Source organism: Carcharodon carcharias, chromosome 6 (assembly GCF_017639515.1).
Source record: "Carcharodon carcharias isolate sCarCar2 chromosome 6, sCarCar2.pri, whole genome shotgun sequence".
In the NCBI taxonomy this organism is placed as follows: Eukaryota; Metazoa; Chordata; class Chondrichthyes; order Lamniformes; family Lamnidae; genus Carcharodon; species Carcharodon carcharias.
In genome coordinates, this window is record NC_054472.1 from 9,197,076 (window position 1) to 9,217,272 (window position 20,197).

Below are 20,197 nucleotides of genomic sequence, written 5' to 3' on the forward strand. Positions count from 1 at the left end.
AAACACTCAGACTTGATGCAGACTGCAGGAATGACTACTGCCAAGGAATTAGACAAGATCATCTACAGCAACCGCAAATTTGTAAAGGGCGCTCTCACTTGCAGATTGGTCTCCTCACAGCCAAGCATCAGGATATCTAAAGTAGCAGAAAGCAGCTGCCAGCCACACCTTAAAGGGCTGTCTGCAATTGGTGTTTTGCAAATGCACTAATTTCAAACTGTTTTTGTTAGAATATTAAAGATAGCAGATGAAAAGTACTGAGCCATAGAGAAGACTGTTACATTTATAGATAGCATTCAGGAGATAATAGTGTAAGAAGCAGCAAGAGCTGTCATCTTCAGATTGGAGTGGCATCCTCTTCAGAATGTAGTTATTTGCACTGCAGGGTAAGAGTGATGGAACATAGGAATAATTTCTGTAAGCAACACATCCTTTAATCAGATGCACTCTTTTTACCACACTGAAGCAGTCTGAGGTGAGCATCTGCTCAATTGGCATGTGCTGGTGACCAGATAACAAATGGGTATTCCAATTAATTACCCAGCTTGCAAGCGAATAATGGTATGCCATGACACTGTGGTGCTGGAAACCAGTAACAGATCTGGCTGCTAAAAATCAGAACAAAAGCATTGAATTGTGCCTTGGTTTTAAATAGCTGGGCAGCCGTCATATTCCAAATGCAGGTTACAAAGAACCAGAAAGACATACTTCATGCATTAGTCAGACCTAACATTTTCTAGAATGCAATGTCAATTACAAAAAAAAATTACACAATTACAACGGACAATCATGTCAAACCCTTGGCATATTTACTCTTCAGGTTGCATCATCGTCAACTAGACAGATGAAGGCACAAAGAAATGAAATGCATTATTGAGCACACAGCATGATCCCAGAAATGAACTGAATGACCAGTGAGTGCATTTGGTGATCCTAATTGAAGGACAAAGAATGTAGGATACCTACAGAAATCAACTGGTGCTATGAAATTTTCTATACTTACCTGAACGGACAGATCGGGTCCTCAGTTTCTATGGAAAGTCTGAAATCCAGCACCTCCAATCATGCAGCACAATATTACCTCAACACTGCACTAATACACCAACTTAGATTCTGAAAAATCATACAAGGGAAATGGGGGGTGGGGGGGGTGCTGATCTACTTACTGAACCAAATACTGTAAAAAAAAAAAGCATTAAAACATTGACAAAATAAAGTGTGTCATTACACTTCAGTCTTTGCATTTTGAACCAAAGTATTGCATATTGGTACACAAAACTCATGGAAATCTAAAAACTTAACTTCCTTTCCATTCATTGATGGGCTATAGGCCAGCATTGCCAATTCCAAGCTACCCTTGGGAAGGTGGTGCCAAGGCACCGTCTTGAACCGCTGCAGTTCATATGGTGTATGCACCTCTACAATGCTGTTAGGAAGAGAGTTCCTTCATTTTTGCTGGGTCAAAATCCTGGAACAACAATATAGTTCCAAGTCAGAATAGTGGGCGACTTGGAGGGAAATTTGCAGATAGTTGCTGCCGTCTAGGTGAGAGATGTCATGGGTTTGGATGGTGCTGTCAAAGGTACCTTGTAGATGGAACATCCTGCCACCACTGTGCAGAGTGACACAGGGAGTGAACGTTTCAGTTGGTCCAAGACTCAGGAATGAAATGGTAATAACAGACATCAGCTCCCACCACTCCCTTTGCTCTAACCAGAGAGAGATAAATGAAATGGAGACAGCTATAGAAGGCTCTGGTGAGATAATACCTGGAGTACTGTGTGCAGTTTGGTCTCCATATCAAAGGGTAAATTACTTGCCTTAGAGACAGCAGAGGTTCATTAAAATGTCCCTGGGTTGAGAGGGCTGTCCTACGATGAGAGGCTAAGTAAACTGGGTATATGGAGTTTAGAAGTATGAGAGGTGATCTCAGTGAAACATACAAGATTCTGAAGGGGTCCAATTGGCTGGGGAATCTAAAACAGGGACACAGCCTTAGGCTATGGGGTCAGCCATTTAGAACTGAAACTATAAAAAAAAATTCACTCAAGACTGTTGTTAATCTTTGGAATTCTCTTCCCCAGTGGGTGCTGGATGTTCCATGGTTGAACATATTTAAGACTAAGGCACAGATTTTTCTTCTTTCAAGGAATAAAGGGATTGAGAGAGCAGCAAAAAAAGTGGAGTTGAAGCCAAAGATCATTATGAATGGCACAGCAGGCTTGGAGGGACTGTAAGGTCTACTCCAGCCCCTGTATCTTGTTATTTTCTGCAAACAAATTAGGAGGAGTAGGCCATTAGACCCTCTTTGAGCCTGCTCTGCCATGTTGATAAGATCATGGCTGATCTGATTGTGGCCCTCTACTTTCCTGTCTTACCCCCATAACCTCTGACTCTCTGTCAATCAAGAATCTGTTTAACTCAGGCTTCAAAATATTAAATGACATTGCCTCCACTACTCGCTGGGAAAGAAAATTCTCAACGTGGCATGAAGTAGATCAGTTAAGTGATCCTACATTACAACAGTGCTGCTGCTTATAGCTCTAGATCATCTGCTGTCATGGTATGTCATGCTCATTTGTCTAATACCATCACCACACATCCACTCTAGTTCATCTGCATCCGCTCTATGACATCCTTCACCCAAATATGCTTAGCCGACCCTCCCTGCTGCCCTCCACTTTGCTCTCCACAAGAGATGTCTACTGCTTTTCAACTCTGATCAAATGGCCAAAATACTGAGACTTTCTTTTCCCAACGTCAAAGAGTTTTCAAAGAGTTCTTTCCCCCCCCCGCCCTTGCAATTTCAAGCACCTTTCATTTGCCTTGTGCTCTGCATATGGAATTCCTGGCAAACATCTTAGCATCGGCATGTCAAAGGCCTCGATTTTCTTCCACAGGTCTCTACTGGCTGCACTTGAAAAAGTACTTAAATTGGCTGTTAAGGGGCTTTTGAGAGGTGCAGTGGCCACGGTGAATGTTGTGTACACACAAAAGCTCTCTTTTTGGGGTGGGAGGTGGGGTGGGTGGTGGGGGAAAGAGGTCTGGGTCTCTGTAGTTTGGATACAGGACTTTCCTAGCAGCTGGGAATGCTGGGATACCCCTGCCTCCATTACCAGCAGCAAAAATAACCCCCACCGAGGATAACAGAGCGAAAGATAAACAGAGACAGGGGAGGGGGGGGGAAGAGGGTGGGGGGCAGGGAAAGGAGAATAACTCAAAGATCCAGAACCAGAAAAGTATCATCTAAACGATGACATTTCCTCAGTCCCTGTGGCCCACGAGAGGTTGTTGCTGCCATCAGCCCCAAAGCAAGAAAGATTTTTTTTTTAAAAAAACCGTCCCCTCTCCCTGGTGGGAGAGAGAGAAAAAAAATCCTCGCTCGCCCTCTTTTGTCACCGAACGCCTTCCTGCCTGGGAAGGAAACGAAAGCCGCTTCTCCTGTGGGCGGCAATCGGAGAGAGGGAATTATATAAATAAATAAGACTGCAGACTGCGCCACTTCCCCTCCCCTCACCCACAGACCGAGCTCGGGGAAGGCGGGGGGGTTAGTCACACACTCCCGTTCACCCGGGGAGACATCAACACCAGACAACCGACTGATGGGGATAATTCACCACGAATAGACAGAGAGAGAGAGACACACACACACACACACAATCGGTGAGGCGCTCGATCGGAGAGTGTGCCCCCAAACACACACACCCACTCCCCTCCCCTCCAACCCCAACCCCACTTCGGCCCAGGATTTCGGTCGGTCGGTCGGTCAATCGATCAGTCCGTCCAATCGGCCCAACCTTCCCTCCGGTCACTTACCGCCTCGGTTCGGCTCCGTTTGCCGTACCGGGCCGGGGGTGTGGACGGCGGGCTCTCGCTCTTGCCCAGGACGACAAACTCGGAGCTGGAGTCCAGGCTGAGGGACGCGCCGCTCCTCAGCATCACCATTCTGACGGTATTAATATTACTTTTTTGTTTCCCTCCTCCTCCCTCACACAAACACACACTGAGGGAACAAGGCGGCGAGCGGACTAAATCAGTCCCGCTCCCCTCCCCCGCACTTGCGCGACCGTTGGTCTCGCGCTGCGACCGTTGGAAGTTCTGGCGCCAAAACTTTCCCGCGCGACCACCCGCCCCTCCCCCCCTTCTCTACTATTCTTCCGCCAGCCAAACAAGTCCCCTCCTAATTCCCACTCGTTCCGGCCGTTGGGGAGCTTCAGGATAAACAGAACTTGCGCCAACTCAATTATCAATCGGGCGGAATTTTATTTTCAGGCGGTTTGACGAATCGCTTCCTTTTCTCTCTCGCGCTCTCTATATTAGCGCGGAGGGCTTCCGCATGAGCAAACCGGCCTTTTCCCACTCTGTTTTTGCCCGGGAGGGAAAACCAGCTCCGCTCCGCCCCCCCACCCCACCCCACCCCCCTTCTCCCCGCCCCCCCACCCCACCCCCCTTCTCCCCGCCCCCCCACCCCACCCCCCTTCTCCCCGCCGCGGACTGAAAACCAGCTCCGCCTCCCCACCCCGCCCTCCGCTCCGATTGATTGGTGTTCTAGCCAATCAGTGAACGGCCGTGTCACGTGATCTCCTGTTTTTTTTTTAACCTCACGTTGGACGAATCGGATCTAGATCAACATGCGACGTGGGTGAGGGGCGTGGCCGAAGCAGGAGGAACACGTGGGCTTGGAGGACGGTTGGGGTGGGTCAGTGCTGTCCGTTTAAACCCCTGTTAATACAAATGGAAAATGCTAGAGAAAAAAAAACCTGCCGGACCCGCTGAGTTTTTTTTTGGTTATTTCAGATTTCCAGCATCTGCAGAATTTTGCTTTTATTTCACTGCACAAAATTGCTGATGTGGGGACCCCAGTTCAAATACCCCACCCCGGGGCTGAGGGGGAAATTTAAATTTAAGTTAATGAATTAAATCCACCTGTGATTTAAAGAAAGTCAGTATCAGCAGTGGTGACTGTGAAACCATAAACCTGATCTGGTTCACTATAGAAAGGGAGGAAAGTCTTCCATTCTTACCCCAGCTGCCCTACATCTTGACTCCCAACCTCACAGAAAAGGGGTTGACTCTTAATTGCCGCCCCCCCCCCACCCCCCGAAATAACCGAGCAAGCCACCCGGACGTATTGACGAACGCAGCTCCTCACGCCGCCCCTCTCAAAGTCGGGCAGGTTGTGTCGCAGTAGGCGAGAGTCCCAACCGTACCCAACCCCGCCCGTGCTTGCAAAACTCGCAACCCGACGCCCGCCGTTGGATGTGATTCTGCGACCGGGCGGCATTTACTGAACAACCCCGAGTGCGCTCAGAATCACGCTGGCGACGAATCTGAGAATATCACGCGGGGCCCGCAACGTGGGCTCACTTAACGCTTGCTAGAAGCTACATACCTTTATGTGCGGGGAACTGTCCTCTGCAGAGAAAAGGAATATGTCCAGGCGTTCCACCTTTTTTGAATAAACAAAAGCCAATAGCTCCCTGCTGCATTCACCATGGCAATGCCTTGACCAATCAGAGCCAACTTGCCAAACCAATCAGAATCTCTTCTCATACAGTATAAATTGTTGTGCTCTTTGAAATTTGGCATTCTTGCACCTGTCCTGTTCTGTGCAAGTCAAAAAGCTTCAACAGCATGTCTTTTTTGCAACAATACATTATTGTTTATGGAAGCTTGCTGTGTGCAAATTGCCTGACACATGACGACAATGACTACATTTTAAAAAGTTTCATTGGCATTAAAGCATGTTGGGGCATCCTGAGGTTGTGAAAGGCCTTATCCTTTAATGTGGGAGAGACTTAATAACCCAAAATATGCCTTTTCATAACCACTCTCTCTGATTTTACTATTTCAGACTGCTTTGCCCTAATCTGCCTATGCTGCCTTCAGCTGCCATGGCTCCAAGCTGTAGAATTCCTTCCCTAAACCTCTCCATCTTTCTACCTCTGTTTCCTCATTTACTGCATTAACGGGTGCTATGTAAATACAATTTGTTGCTGCTGTACACAATTTGGCTTCTGCATTACCTATATTACAACAGTGACTACACTTCAAAAATACATAATCAGCTGTGAAGTGCTTTGGGATACCCTGAGATCACAAAAGACTCAGGGGAAACAGTGGTGCAATGTTAATGTCACTGGAGTAATCCAGAAGCCTATCCTAATGCTCTAGGAACATAGGTTCAAATGCCACCATAGTGGAAAATTTAAATTCAATTAATAATTCTGGAACTGAAAGCTAGTCTCAGTAATGGTGACCATGAAACTATCATCAAATGTCATAAAACCCATCTGGTGCACAATTGTGCTTTAGAGAGGGAAATCTGTCATCCTTACCTGGTCTGGCTTACATGTAACTTCAGACCCATAACAATGTGGTTGATTCTCAGCTGCCCTCTGAAAAGGCCTAGCAAGCCACTCAGTTCAAGGGTAATTAGGGATGGGCAACAAATGCTGGCCTTGCCAACAACACCCACATCCCATGAGAGAAATTTAAAAATCAAGCACTTCTTTCTATTCATTCACCATGTGGTCTGTCTTGACTCCTTTTCATACTGTTTCGACTCAACCCACACCAAACCTATTTTTAAAAAATATCTAAGTCTGGTCAGTGCTGCTCATTATTTGGCTCTGTCTCCTATTTTATTTTCAGTATCTTAGGCACCAGTGCTTGGACTCCAGTTGTTTCTTAATTAGCTCTGATACAGAAACTAATCATCAGCTGTAAATTTGCAGACAGCAGCAAAACAGAGCAGTAAAATAGAGGAATAAAACAGAAAGTGTTGGGAAAAAACACAGCAGGTCTGGTACAATCTGTGGAAAGAGAAACAGAGTTAACGTTTCCAGTCAAATATGACTTCTTCAGAACTGAGGAGAGGTAGAAACGGGTTTTATGGTGTTGAAAAAGACGGGAGGGTCAGGTGGGACAAAAGAGGTCTGTGCTGGGTTAGATGGCGGGGGAAATTAAATAACAAAGATGTCATTGAACAAGACAAAAAGGGAATAGCAAAGAAACAAAGCACAGTGTACGTGTTAATAGTAGAAAGGGTGACCAACTTCCGGGCAAAACATTTAAGGGACACTTTTGCATCAGCACGTAACTCAAAGAATGGGGGTGGGTAGACGGGGTGCTGCCAGGGCTGTGAAAGTTGGCAGGGGTTGTGGGGGAAGGCTGGGTTTGCTGCCACAGCTTTTCAAGTCACCAGAGAGAAGATCAAACAGGAGAACACAGTGCACATGCACAGGTACATTCCACACATGTGCAAAGCTACAACATTGTGAATACACTCAAACAACCCGGCCTCAAATGACACCAGGCGTGACACAACTGGCTCGATTATGGAATGATCCCGTAAAATCTGGGACCGTCGGTCAGCCTGATAGCAGAATAAAAGTCAGCTCCAGTCTGAAAGCAAGAACAAGGTACAGACTTGGCAAAAAAAAATCAAAATGGGGAACAGAGTTCATAGTCTGAAGTTGTTGAGCTCAACTCTTTTGAGTATAAACCCGTTTCTATCTGTTCCTATTCAGATGAAGTTCATTGTTTCATAGTGTGCCATTGTGAGATTTGAACTCTTGATACTCTTTTTGAGTAAACCTGTTTCCATCTGTTTCAGATGAAGTTACATTGTTTCATAGTTTGCCATTGTGAGATTTGAACTCTTGATCTTGGGGTTACTAACCCAGTACCATAACCACTTGGCTATTTAGGCCAAGCTTAAAATTGGTTTTGTAACTCTTTCGAGTACAAACCCGTTCCCATCTGTTTCAGATGAAGTCACATTGTTTCATAGTTTGCCATTGTGAGATTTGAACTCTTGATACTCTTTCGAGTACAAACCTGTTTCCATCTGTTTCAGATGAAGTTACATGTTTCATAGTTTGCCATTGTGAGATTTGAACTCTTGATACTCTTTCGAGTACAAACCTGTTTCCATCTGTTTCAGATGAAGTTACATGTTTCATAGTTTGCCATTGTGAGATTTGAACTCTTGATCTTGGGGTTACAAACCCAGTACCATAACCACTTGGCCATTTAGGCCAAGCATTGTTGAGCTCAATGTTAAATCCAGGCTAGAGGGTGCAATTAACAAAATGAAGGAAAAACGTGCAGAAATGGACCCCCCACCCCATCAGTGTAATGCAATTTATATTGCTAAATGGTGAAAGTGCACGGTGATTTGGTAGTCCAGAGAGTCCAGTAAAACCACTACACAGAAGACCTGACAGGGATTTAACTCTAAAAACGAGAGTTTGACGTCCGCAAACAGACATCTTCAGCTTCAGCACCCAGGAATCCCAGCCACTGCAAGGGGCACCGGAAGCTGCGCGCGCAGCAAACCGTACGGCCATTGCGTCACCGAGCGGGCGTGTGCACCCGTTGTCCCCCCTCCCGGCTTCCTGCTTTAAGCATGATCCCCGGTAGATGGTTCCGACCAAAGTCAATCACATTGGTTCCTGTTCTGGGGCAGACGCTTCTCTTGTTTTGAAGCAATTCTCTCTCTCTCTCTCTCTCTCTATCCCCTTGAATTAAAATTTAGGTGTTTGGCAGTTTCGTTTCTTTACTTATTTTTTTTTTGTAAAGTTGTTATGAGTACCTCAAACCCTGAGAGGTTAGATCCAGGAGGTGGTAAAAACCAGATCCCAGCCATTATAAGGGAGGATTGTGTGTACACCAGCTGCTATTGGTAAGCAGGCCTGACAAGTCTCACAGTGGAGAGATGGTCTCAGTTATTCACTGTGGGTTAAAATCCCACATATTTCGATGCAGCTTCCTTTAAAATTAAACGTCGTTTCATATTTCTTAGCGATTTTTTTTTAAACAGACGGAAACTATGTTGTAATCTGGAATATGTTGCCAGAAAGGGTGGTGGGAGCAGATTCAATGGTAACTTTCAAAAGGGAACTGGGAAGGGAAAAATCTGCGATGCTGTGAGGAAACGGCAGGGGAGTGGGACTGATTGACTAGCTTTTCCAAAGAGCTAACATGGGCACATTGGACTGAATGGCCTTCCTTCTGTGCTGTGGGATTCTGTAAAACCACTCCTGATCTCCCCCCACCCCTCCAGAGTATTTTCAGACAGCACATCTGACTTCCATCTGTAGAAATACAGGTCCAGAGTCAGCCCTGAATGCGCTGTGGGTTTACTAGGCTGCTGGCGTTGCCCATGCTCGTATGTGACAATTGACTGAAAGGATGAGGTACCAAAGGACTGCCACTACCTCTGGGGTCTGAGCTCAGCCATGAGGGTAGCCCCTTCGAGAAAGGAAGCGAAAACAAAACCTACTTTGCATTTAGAAGTGTGTAATTTACAGAACAGAAGGAGGCCATTGGTCCCTCATGCTTTTGCAACCTGTTTGAAAGAGTAATTATGCTTAATCCTACAGCCCTGTCTGTAAACCTCCAAGTTCCTCATCCTCAAGAACCTGTCCAACTCCCTTTTAAAATTATTTATGGAATTGGCTTCCACCACCTTTTCAGGAAGAGTGTTCCAGATCCTAAAAACTCTCTGACTGAAATTATATCTCCTCATCTCCCCTCCAGATCATTTGCGAATAATTTTAAATCCAAGACTTCTGGTTATTTGCCCGCTCATCAGAGGGAATAGTTTTTCTTGACCTACTCTCAATACCTCTTATCATCTTAAAATTAAGTTACCGCTTAACCTTCTCTGTCCCAAGGAAAACAATCCTAATTTTTCCAACCCCAAATTATAAAATAAGTCCCACATTCCTGGCAAACTTTCTAAGGCCCTTCTTGAAGAGTGGTGCTCAGAACATTTAAACATCCAACATTTGATTTAGGAAGAAAAAGGAAACGGCAAATATTTAAGCAAAGAATGTTAACATTTGTATTAAAATGTGTTCTTCAGTGAAGAAAATGTGTGGAAGCTTTGTGAATACGTAAAGAACAGAAGACAACATCCTCTGGAAGAATGGTACACTGTTTTTATATCAAACGACCAAAAGATGGTAAGTGCTGTTTGAAAATAAAATGTACGTTTTCTTATTCCAAGGTACAAGAATTCTACAGAATTCCTTTTATGTCCGCAGGAAAGAATCACAGAATTGTTTCAGCATAGAAGAAGACTGTTCAGCTCATTGTGCCTGCACCAGCTTTCCACATGAGCAATACGCCTAATCCTTTGACTTCACCCTGTAACCCTGCACCTTCTTCCTTTTCAGATAATTATCCAATTCCCTCTTGAAAGCCTTGATAGAACCCGCCTCCAGCACGTACTTAGGCAGTGTATTCCAGATACAAAATTAAAAGTTTCTCCTCATGTCTCTGTTGCTTCTTTTGCCAATCACCTTAAACCTGTGTCCTCTGGTTCTCGATCCTTCCACCAGTGGGAACAGTTTTTGCCTATAATTGTGTTTCCCTGTGGTACCTTAATTATTGCCCCTGAACAGTTATTAAGTTTCAGGCACCAAAAGCAAAATATTTGCTGAATAGCCACATGCTGCCTTGATACTGCTCAGATTTGTGCTCAAGTCTCTGGAGTGGGTCTTGAACCCACAACCTACTAACTCCGAGATGAAAATGCTACTCACTCTAGCCAAGGCTGATACCTAACTGAGTGTCTCAAGAAACTGAATAATTATAATTGGAATCAGAACAAAAGTTTCTAATTAAATATGTTGTTGGAATGATAATTCTTCCAGTGAATTTTTGGTACCCTGTAGAACTAACTAGCAAGATAACAGAACCTGAACACATTAAATGGAGTTCAATGTGGTAAAATGTGAGATTATCCACTTTGGTAGGATAAATAGAAACACAATTTTTTTTTAAGTTAAGATTCTAGTAAATGTTGGTACACAGAGGAATTTGGCGGCGTTCCTAAAAACAAATCACAGAATGTTAACATGTAGCTGGAGCAAGCTATTAGGAAGGGAAACGGGATGTCAGCCTTTAATGTAAGGGAGTTGGAGTATAAGAGTAAGAAAGTCTTGCTGCAATTATTTGGCCTCTGAGAGATCACACCTGGAGTAGAATGTACAGTTTTGGTCTCCTGACCTAAGGAAGTATATATTTTCTTCAGAGGCAGTACAGAGAAAGTTGACTAGATTGATTCTTGGGAAGAGAGGCCTGTCCCATGAGGAAACATTAAGCAGAATGGGCCTAAATTCTCTTGAATTTTGAAGAATGAGAGGTCATCTCATTGAAATGTATAAAACTCTTAACAGGGCTTGGCAGGGGAGATCTGAGAGGCTATTATCTCTAGCTTGAGAGTGTAGCACTAGGGATCAAAGTCTCAGATTGAAAGGGGTTGGACATTTAGGACTGAGATGAGGAGACATTTCTTCATTTGTGAATTTTTGCAATTCTCTACTCTAGAGAGCTGATGATTCCCAGTCAATGAGTATATTTAAGAATGAGATTGATAAGATTTTTTGATATTAAGTGAGATGAGAATAATGCAGGAAGGCGGAGTTGAGGTAGAAGGATCAGCTGTGATTTTGTTTAACGGTAAAGCAGGCTTGAGGGGCTGAATGGTCCACTCCTGCTTTTATTCCTTATGTTCTTTTTCACCAGAATGAGGCAGAACAGCTTTAAATTGGTTTCTGCACAGCAGCAAGGGTAATCCTTCAGGGGTCCTCTTTGATCAAGCTTTTGGTCTCTGACTTAATATCTCCTTGTGTGGCTCAGTGTCACATACTGTTTTATCAAGCTTCTGTGAAGAACCTTGGGGCATTTTATTATGTTGGATGCGCTATATAAAAACAAGTTGTTCTTGTTGATCCTGGATTTTGTAATAAGAGGAATAGAATACAAAGACAAGGAAGTTCTGCTAAACTTTTAAATGTCACTGATTAGGCCTCAGCTGAGGTATTGCATGTCTGATTCTGACCCCACACTATAGAAAGGATGACAAGGCTTTGGAGGGGGTGCAGTGGAGATTTACTAGAATGGCTCCTGGGACAAGGGGCTTCAGTGACATAGAGAGACTGGAGAAGGGTGGATTGTTCTCCTTCGAGCAGGGAAAGTTAATAGAGGTGTTAATAAATTTGAAGGGTTTTGATAGGGTATATAAAAAGAAATTGTTTTCACTGGCAGGAGGGTCAATAATCAGAGGAACAAAAGAGAAAATGAGAATTTTTTTCTAACGCAGTGAGTTGTGATCTGGAACGCGCTACCTGTAGGGACAGTGGAAGCTGATTCAGCAGGATCTTTCAGAAGGGATTTGGACATATATTTGAAAAGGGAAAGTCAGTGTAAGTGTTAATAAATATGAAGGGCTTTGGTTGCCTAAATAAGGAAAAACGGTTTCTACTGGCAGGTGGGTTGGTAACCAGAGGGCAGAGGTTTAAGGCAATTAGCAAAAGAACCAGAGGTGGGGGGGGGATGAGAATTTCTTTACACAGCGCGCTGTTGTGATCTGGAATGCAGTACCTAAAAGGGTGGTGGAAGCTGATTCTATAGTAACTCTCAAAAGGGAATTGAATAAATGCATGACTGGGAAAAATTTGCAGGACTGTGGGGAAAGTGCAGAGGGTGTCAGACTCTTGGATAGATCCTTCTCAGAGCTGACACAGATACAGTGGCCTGAATGGCCTCTTTCTATGCTCTTAGATTCTATGAACTTGTGCGGTTCATGTTCACTGGACTCAGTCTGCTTATGTAGCACATTAGCAACATCAAGTACCCATAATAACTGAGTGAGATTGAATAAGAAACACTTCAGTGTTAATGTTCAATAATATAGTTCATTAGTGCTCCATTTGAGATTGCTGATTTGAAATGGACAGGGGATTGAATCTAGGATAAGCATGTTCTGAAAGACTTATTCTCACTCTGTACAGTGCAGCTCCCCATTAAACTAGTAGAGAGGTCCCCAACTTAACCCCTTTTCTCTCAGTCACATTAGTGAAAATGTGCAAGCAGGAATGAGATCCTGCGGTGCTGTGAATAGCCCCTGCCTCTGAGCCAGAAGCTCTGGATTTGAGTCCCATCCCGGACTTGATGGCCAAGGAAGGTGCATTCATAACATATCCAAACAGGTCGAGTATTAAGCAGCAAATCCTTCCAACACATGCTAACGGCAGGCAGTAAGAGCAGGAGAGATTCCTGGTCAGTCATGTGTTGGAAAGGACGTTGCAGCCTCTACTATCACTATCCATAGCTCCAGACTACAACAAGCATGTAAAAGTGCATGTTCCCATAGCAACTCAGGCTTCCTTACTGAGTTGTAAGACATCACCACCACCAAGCAGGAATTATCTGATCTCCATATCACCGACATGGAACAGTAATTAAAGAAGATGAATTATCACGGAAAAGAATAAAAGCTGGATTTTTTTTATGTCTAACTTGCATTTTTTTGTTATTTATGTCATTACTGCAAAGGTGCCCATCTGGAGTCAGCAGTCTGGAAGTGGCAGTGAGCCTGTAATCTGGGTAAGTGATTCCTTTGTTAATCAATATTTATGTTTACACTTTCAATGACATTTTTTTTTCAGTCTTTCACTTTTAAACTCCATTTTCTAATATAGAATCTTACAGAAGGAGGCCATTCGCCCATCTTGCCTGTACTGGCCCTTTGAAAGAGCTATCCAATTTGTCCCACATCCCAGCCTTTTCCCCCATTAAACCTGTAAATTTTATATCTTTTCATGGACAAGTCCAAATGCTTTTCTGAAAGTTCCTATGGAATCTGATTCCACTGCCCTTTCAGGGAGTGTGTTCCAGATCTTAATAACGCCTGTTACAGTATAATATAATTATTCATAAAAGAGTGATAGCAATTATAATTTTTGTAACCTGACATACTGTAGTGCAAACAGTGCAATAATAATGTATTTTAAATCAGGATTACCATGTTATCCTACTTCATGATTGTGGAGGACAGCACTGTGAGATCTATGACCTGGATACAACACTTCCATTTCCATGTCCTTTCGATACTTACACGAAAGAAGCCTTCAGATCTGAAGATCTCATCAGACCAGCTTTTCGAAGGTGAGGCAAGCTGTTGGTTAAGAGCTGTTCCTCCTATGAGCTCTTCACAACTTTTTCAGTGTTCAGAATGTAATGGGTGAACTTTATATCCATGGAGGGAGTCAGCTGGGAATTTCCTTAATCTAAAGAGTAGGGCTGGAGCTTATGGCCTAAAAAATGAGAGCCAGACCTTTCAGGAGTGAAATTAGGAAGCATTTCTACATACAAAGGATAGAAGAGGTTTGGAACTCCCTTCTGGAACCGGCCAGCTAAATCAATTTAAATCTTAAATCAGAGACTGATAGATTCTTGTTAATCTAAGGTATTAAGGAAAGTGGGGAAAAGTGAGGTACATATGGTTAGGTTGCAACAGCTATGATCTTGCTGAATGACAAAACGGGATTGAGGAGCTGAATGGCCTCCGTCTGTTCCTTTTGAGCGAGGAGAGGGTGGTACTTGCATGCCAGGTGACCCACGCCCAAATAGCCGACGAGCGCTAATGTTCTAGGTCCACGTGTGAAACAGTGGCTCTTTGGAGCAGATACCTCAGCCTTAAACCATCAAACCATAGCCCAGCAACAAATCGGGAGGAGAAGATAAAATTAGAAAATAATAAAAATGGAACCATGAGAAAGAAAGACTTGCATTTATATAGCACCTTTAACAAACTCAAGACGTCGAGAAGGACTTTGCAATCAATTAAATACTTTTTGAAATGTATTTATTGATGCATTTCCTCCATTACAACAGCCAATTTTTCTCACAGCAAGTTCCCGCAAGCAACATTGTGATAATTAGGAGATAATCTTCTTTTAGTTATCTTGTTTGAGGATACCAGGACACTGCGGATAACTCTGCTGCTCTCCTTCAAACATTGGAATCTTTTACACCTGAGGGAGCAGACGAGGGCCTCGGATTATGTCCCATCCAAACCATTGCACCTCTGACAGTGCAACACTCCCTCAGTGCTACATTGGAATTGTCAGCCTGGATTTTTGTACTCAAGTCTCTGGAATGGTACTTGAACCCAGATCTTTTGGACGCAGAGGCAAGCGTGCTACCCACTGATCCAGACCTCTGACATAGGATTGGGTGAATAAAAGATAGAAAGAAGAAAAAAGTGGTCAAAGGAGAGAGATGAGGAAAAGGAGGAAAACAGGACTACCTCCAACTAGCAGCAGCTTCTGCCATCTTTCTGTTATGTGACACTGTAGACAGATTTTTGACCTGTCAGGGAATTAAGAGAAATGGAGAGAAAATGGAGTTGAAGTTCAAGATGAGCTATCATTGTATTAAGTGGCAGAGCAGGCTGGACAAGCCATATGGCCTACCCCCTGGTCCTATTTCTTGTGTTCTCTCACTATCAGTCATACTTTTCCACTTTCTTGCTGCTCCAGCCCCTGCCCAAATGCTTGCAATATTTCATTTGCCTCATGGTTCCCAAGAGAGTGAAGCTCCCTGTGGCTAAGATAAAGAGCGTAATATAGACTGTACTCCTCCGCAACCAAATCAGTGCGTCTCTGTAGCTGGAGATTCAGTTGAAGTCCGTAGCACCATCTTTTTTAACATCACTCTGATCTGCCCACCCCCTCCGTGAATCAGCACTGAAATAGCAATTAGTTTGTCGAGAGTTCCCTGGGCCTATGATCCGACAAAGGGAAATATTGAGAGGAAAAGATCAGGGCAGAAAAAGTAGAGAAACAGGAAAAATATAATTCAACAAATCGCATTGTTGTTTTTGTTCAGAAAAATGAGAGTGGTAAGAGCAGATCTCTACCTGAAGACATTTGCTTCGGATCGGTCCCATATGAAAGATGTTAATGGATTGTGGCGCATGACTCCTCCAGCATATCCTTGTATTCAAACAGCAGGTCAGTGAAATAAGATGTGTTTGGAACTTTGCAACACTATCCTCTAAAACTGGATACCGCATGTTTTCAAATGTGATTTAAAAGTTTGGACTGGCTCATGTGTGTAACTTGACATGTCCTTGGGGTGCTGTAATCTTATTGGTTCTTGGGATGAGGGCATCGCTGGTAAGGCCAGCAATTATTGCCCATCCCAAATTGCCCTTGAGAAGGTGGTGGTGAGCTGCCTTCTTGAACCGTTGCAGTCCATGTGGTGTAGGTACACCCACAGTGCTGTTAGGGACGGAGTTCCAGGATTTTGACCCAGCGACAGTGAAGAATGATGATATATTTCCAAGTCAGGATGCTGTGGAGAGCAACTTGCACGTGGTGGTGTTCCCGTGCATCTGCTGCCCTTGTCCTTCTAGGTGCTAGAGGTCATGTGTTTGGAAGGTGCTGTTAAAGGAGCATTGGCAAGTTGCTGCATTGCATCTAGTATATGGTGCACTTTACTGCCACTGATGAAGGGAGTGAATGTTTAAGGCGGTGGATGGGGTGCCAATCAAGCGGGTAGCGGGTAGGTGTCCTGGGTGGTGTTAAGCTTCTTGAGTGTCGTTGTGGGAGCCGCAGTCATCCAGGCAAGTGGGGAGTATTCCATCACACTCGTAACTTGTGCCTTGTAGATGGTGGACAGGCTTTGGGGAGTCAGGAGGTGAGTTACTCACCGCAGAATTCCCAACCTCTGACCTGCTCATGTAGCCACAGTATTTATGTATAAGTATCTGGTCAGTGGTGACCCCACCCCTTCCCCACACACACACAGACACACACACACACACACACACACACACACACACACACACACACCCCCCCACCCCCCCCACATCTCCAACCCCAAACCCAGGATGTTGATGGTGTGTTCTTGTAGCATGAGTTAATTTGTCCATGGGGTGTAGTGTTCGTAAGGGCAGAAGGATTGCTAATTTTCATATTTCGGAATAAAAAGCACTTTGATCCTTAGGGTAGGGCGAGATTTAATAGAGCGTGCAAAATCATAAAAGTTTTTGGTAAAGTAAATGAGGAACATCTGTTCCTGTGGCAGGAGGGTTGGTAAGATGGATTGTTTCCTATTTTGCTGCCTCATTTTTGAAAAATTGCTTCATTTAACCTATTGTGACTCTGGTTCAAATTTAGAAGCAAAGATGAACATAAATGATTTTATCAGTATGACTCCTACCATCGGATGGGGCGATGTCTATACTCTCCCAGAATTTGTCCAACAATTTGGAAGTTCAAAGTTGTAATATTTGGAAGAAAAACTATTCAAAGCTTCCAACTGCAGTCCTTGCCCCATGAGAAGAACTGCATAAGAGAGGGACACATAATCCTCCAAGAAGCAGCATTTTGGGTCTTTGAAGTGTGCAAAAGACCCCAAAGAGCACACAGGACAGCAGGATTGCAGCAGAGAGAGGCAGACAAAAGGAAATTGAATTCAAACTATCGATGGTGGAAATGGTGACTCTGCAGAGCCTCTCAAATAGGAATCATTGCTCAAGAATGAACTCTTAGCATAAGAGGGAGAAAATGTGATGAACTGTTTCTGACAGCCACAAGCTATAACTTTGTCCGTTGAACGCATCATAGTGCAGACTGTTCCTTCGTGCATTGATAACAAGGACATCAATCATATTTGATCAGTGTGGAAACCTGCAAAATATTGTTAATCCACAAAGCAAAATAGTTCAATAAACTTGCAACTTTCCAAGGCTTAACAATTGTTTTCTTCTATTTGTGCTGTGATAATGTATGTCAAATAGCATTTGTTTGCGTTTCATTACAGAGATTGAGATGGCCTGATAAATCGTGCAAGTGAAGTGCAAGGTGTAACCTGAAACATTCAGTGAGTTACCCCATCGTAACTCACTCTGAAGTGGGTGATAGAATCACAGAATAGTTGCAGCACAGAGGAAACCATCAAGCCTGTGCTGGCTCTTTGCAAGAACAATTTAGCTAGTCCCACGCTCCTACCTTTTCCGCTGGCCCTGCAAATATTTTCTCTTCGGTAATTATCCAATTTGCTTTTGTTATCACAACCAGGCAGTGCATTCTGGATCCTAACCACTCGCTGCATAAAAATGATTTTCCTCAAGTCGCCTTTGGTTCTTTTACCAATCTCTTAAATCGGTGTCCTTTGGTTTTCAACCCTCCGACCAATGGGAACAGTTACTCTATATCTACTCTGTCCAGACCCCTCATGAAATTCGACCTGTGATTTTAGCCTGAAGGGTAAGCTTTCACATCTCACCTGTAAAATGGCACCTCTAACAGTGCAGTGTATAGGGGGAGATGATGGTGTAGTGATAAGACGGTCACGAAAGCCACCCAAATGATCATTGAGAAATACTACACCCGCCTTGGCAATGACTTCCACACCAACAAAAGGGTCTGCGAGGAGATTGTCATCATCCCCAGCAAGGAACTTCGCAACAAAAGCCTAGGCTAAGGCCCTAGAGGCATGGGTTCAAACCCCACTCTGACAACTGGTGGAATTTAAATTCAATAAATAAAATCTGGAATATAAAGCTAGCCTCAGTAATGGTGGCCACGAAACTATCATCGATCGTTGTAAAAACCCATTGAGTTCACTAATGTCCTTTTGGGAAGGAAATCTGCTGGGCTGACCTACATGTGACTCCAAAACCACAATGTGGTTGACTCTTAACTGCCCTCTGAAATGGCCTAGCAGGTCACTCATTTCAAGGGTAATTAGGGATGGGCAACAAATTCTGGCCTTGTGGAAGAATAAAAAAACAAATCCCTCACTGGAGTGTCAGCCTGGGTTTTTGAGTCTTGGAATAAGACTTGAATTCACAACTGTTTGACTCAGATGAGAGTGCTACCCGCGGGTAAAAGAAAACGAACAGTAGGAGGGAGGTACTTCTGCTGGCAGAGAAATGTTTAACAGCTGGGGTCCCATTGAAGCAGCCAATGAATGTCACTGTTTAACCTGATTTCAAATGTTGAAGAAAGATTTTTGAATTATTATTAGATCTCTGTACCTGGAATGAAACATGGGCAGACAGGCTAATGCATTCAAGCAATACAGGTCATCTATTGCATGATGAGAAGATAGTATCAACCGTGGCTCAGTAGGCAACACTCACCCCTTGAGTCTGAAGATAGTGGGTTCAAGCTCCACTCCAGGCTTGAACACAATGATCTAAGGTGATTACCCAGTTAGGTAATGAAGGAGCCTGGCTCACCCTCACTGTCTGCCCTCTCAGGTGGTTATAAAAGATCCTATGAACAAGTTCAGGGAAGACAGGTGATTTCTGCCTGGTGTCCTGGCTAATACTTATTCCTCAATCAATCATCACAAAAGGAGATTATCTGATCATTATCAGCTTGCTGTTTGTGGGAGCTTGCTATGTGCGAATTGGCTGCTGCACTTCTTATAGTACAGCAGTGACTACACTTCAAATGTAAAGGCAAAATACTGTGGATGCTGGAAATCTGAAACAAAGTCAAAAAATGCTGGAGAAGCACAGCAGGTCTGACAGCATCTGTGGAGAGAAAGAGTTAACGTTTCGAGTCCGATAAGTCTGTCTTTCTCTCCACAAATGCTTTCAGACCTGCTGAGTTTTTCCAGCATTTTTTGACTTTGTTTCACACTTCAAATGTACTTGATCGAATATAATTTGGGATGTCCAGTGGCGCGTGAAAGGGGCTATATAAATGCAAGACTTTCTTTAAAATTCCCCTAATGAAGCACATGGGCAGAGAAATTGCTCGTGCATCCTGCTGAGGGCACTACAGCCCCCCTGGAAGATTCCCTTCTCTCTCCACCCCACCCCGCACCACCCCCCTCCACCATCACTTCTATTGTGACTACAAGTCATATGTGTCAGGTGAAAGTTAAGTGAACTGCACTTGGAACCGTTATCGAATAGCAGAAAGGAATTTTGGATTGTGCAGCTGTCTGCTATTTGAAGCCGTTCCATGTTCTGGAGCTTTCGCTTGTTGCTAGCCAGCCGCTATCCCTTCAAGTAAACAGTTTATAAAACTGCAAGCAGTACGACAAAAACAACTTGCTCCTGTCTTCTGTTTCACAGTGTCTCAGAATTAAGGAATACTCTGGAATAAGGTGGTAAATTGGGAATCATCCAAGAATGCTCACAGGCAATGTTATGGGAGGTAGCGGCTTAGTAGTAATGTCACTGGACTAATAATCCAGAGATCCCAGGCTTACTCTGGGAAAATGGGTTTAAATCCCACCACTGCAGCTGGTGGAAATTCAAATTCAATTAATAAATCTGGAATATAAAGCTAGTCTCGGTAATGGTGACCATGAAACTATCATTGATTGTTGTAAAAAACCATCTGGTTCACTTATGCCCTTTAGGGAA

General features: G+C 43.9%; 2 protein-coding genes across 4 annotated transcripts in view; one reads left to right on the top strand and one right to left on the bottom strand.

The window, feature by feature from the left end:
- Positions 1–4,096, bottom strand: part of LOC121279085 (ATPase family AAA domain-containing protein 2-like) — a 56,312-nt gene extending 52,216 nt beyond the window's left edge. For both annotated transcript variants that reach the window (XM_041189989.1, XM_041189988.1), the window contains exon 1: positions 3,817–4,096. In XM_041189989.1, the coding sequence (XP_041045923.1) occupies positions 3,817–3,945 (129 nt within the window). In that variant the 5' untranslated portion in view covers positions 3,946–4,096. The remainder of the gene's footprint in view (positions 1–3,816) is intronic.
- A 4,360-nt stretch (positions 4,097–8,456) lies between these two features.
- wdyhv1 (WDYHV motif containing 1) lies at positions 8,457–17,876 on the top strand. 2 transcript variants are annotated; one of them, XM_041189052.1, is made up of 6 exons: positions 8,457–8,689; positions 9,875–9,974; positions 13,354–13,404; positions 13,817–13,965; positions 15,691–15,815; positions 17,632–17,876. In XM_041189052.1, exons 1-6 carry the CDS (start codon positions 8,592–8,594, stop codon positions 17,646–17,648), a joined length of 540 nt encoding a protein of 179 aa, XP_041044986.1. In that variant the 5' UTR covers positions 8,457–8,591; the 3' UTR covers positions 17,649–17,876. The 2 variants fall into 2 exon arrangements, with proteins under 2 accessions (XP_041044986.1, XP_041044985.1); XM_041189051.1 differs by lacking the exon at positions 17,632–17,876 and adding an exon at positions 16,986–17,563.
- Positions 17,877–20,197: the final 2,321 nt, after the last annotated feature.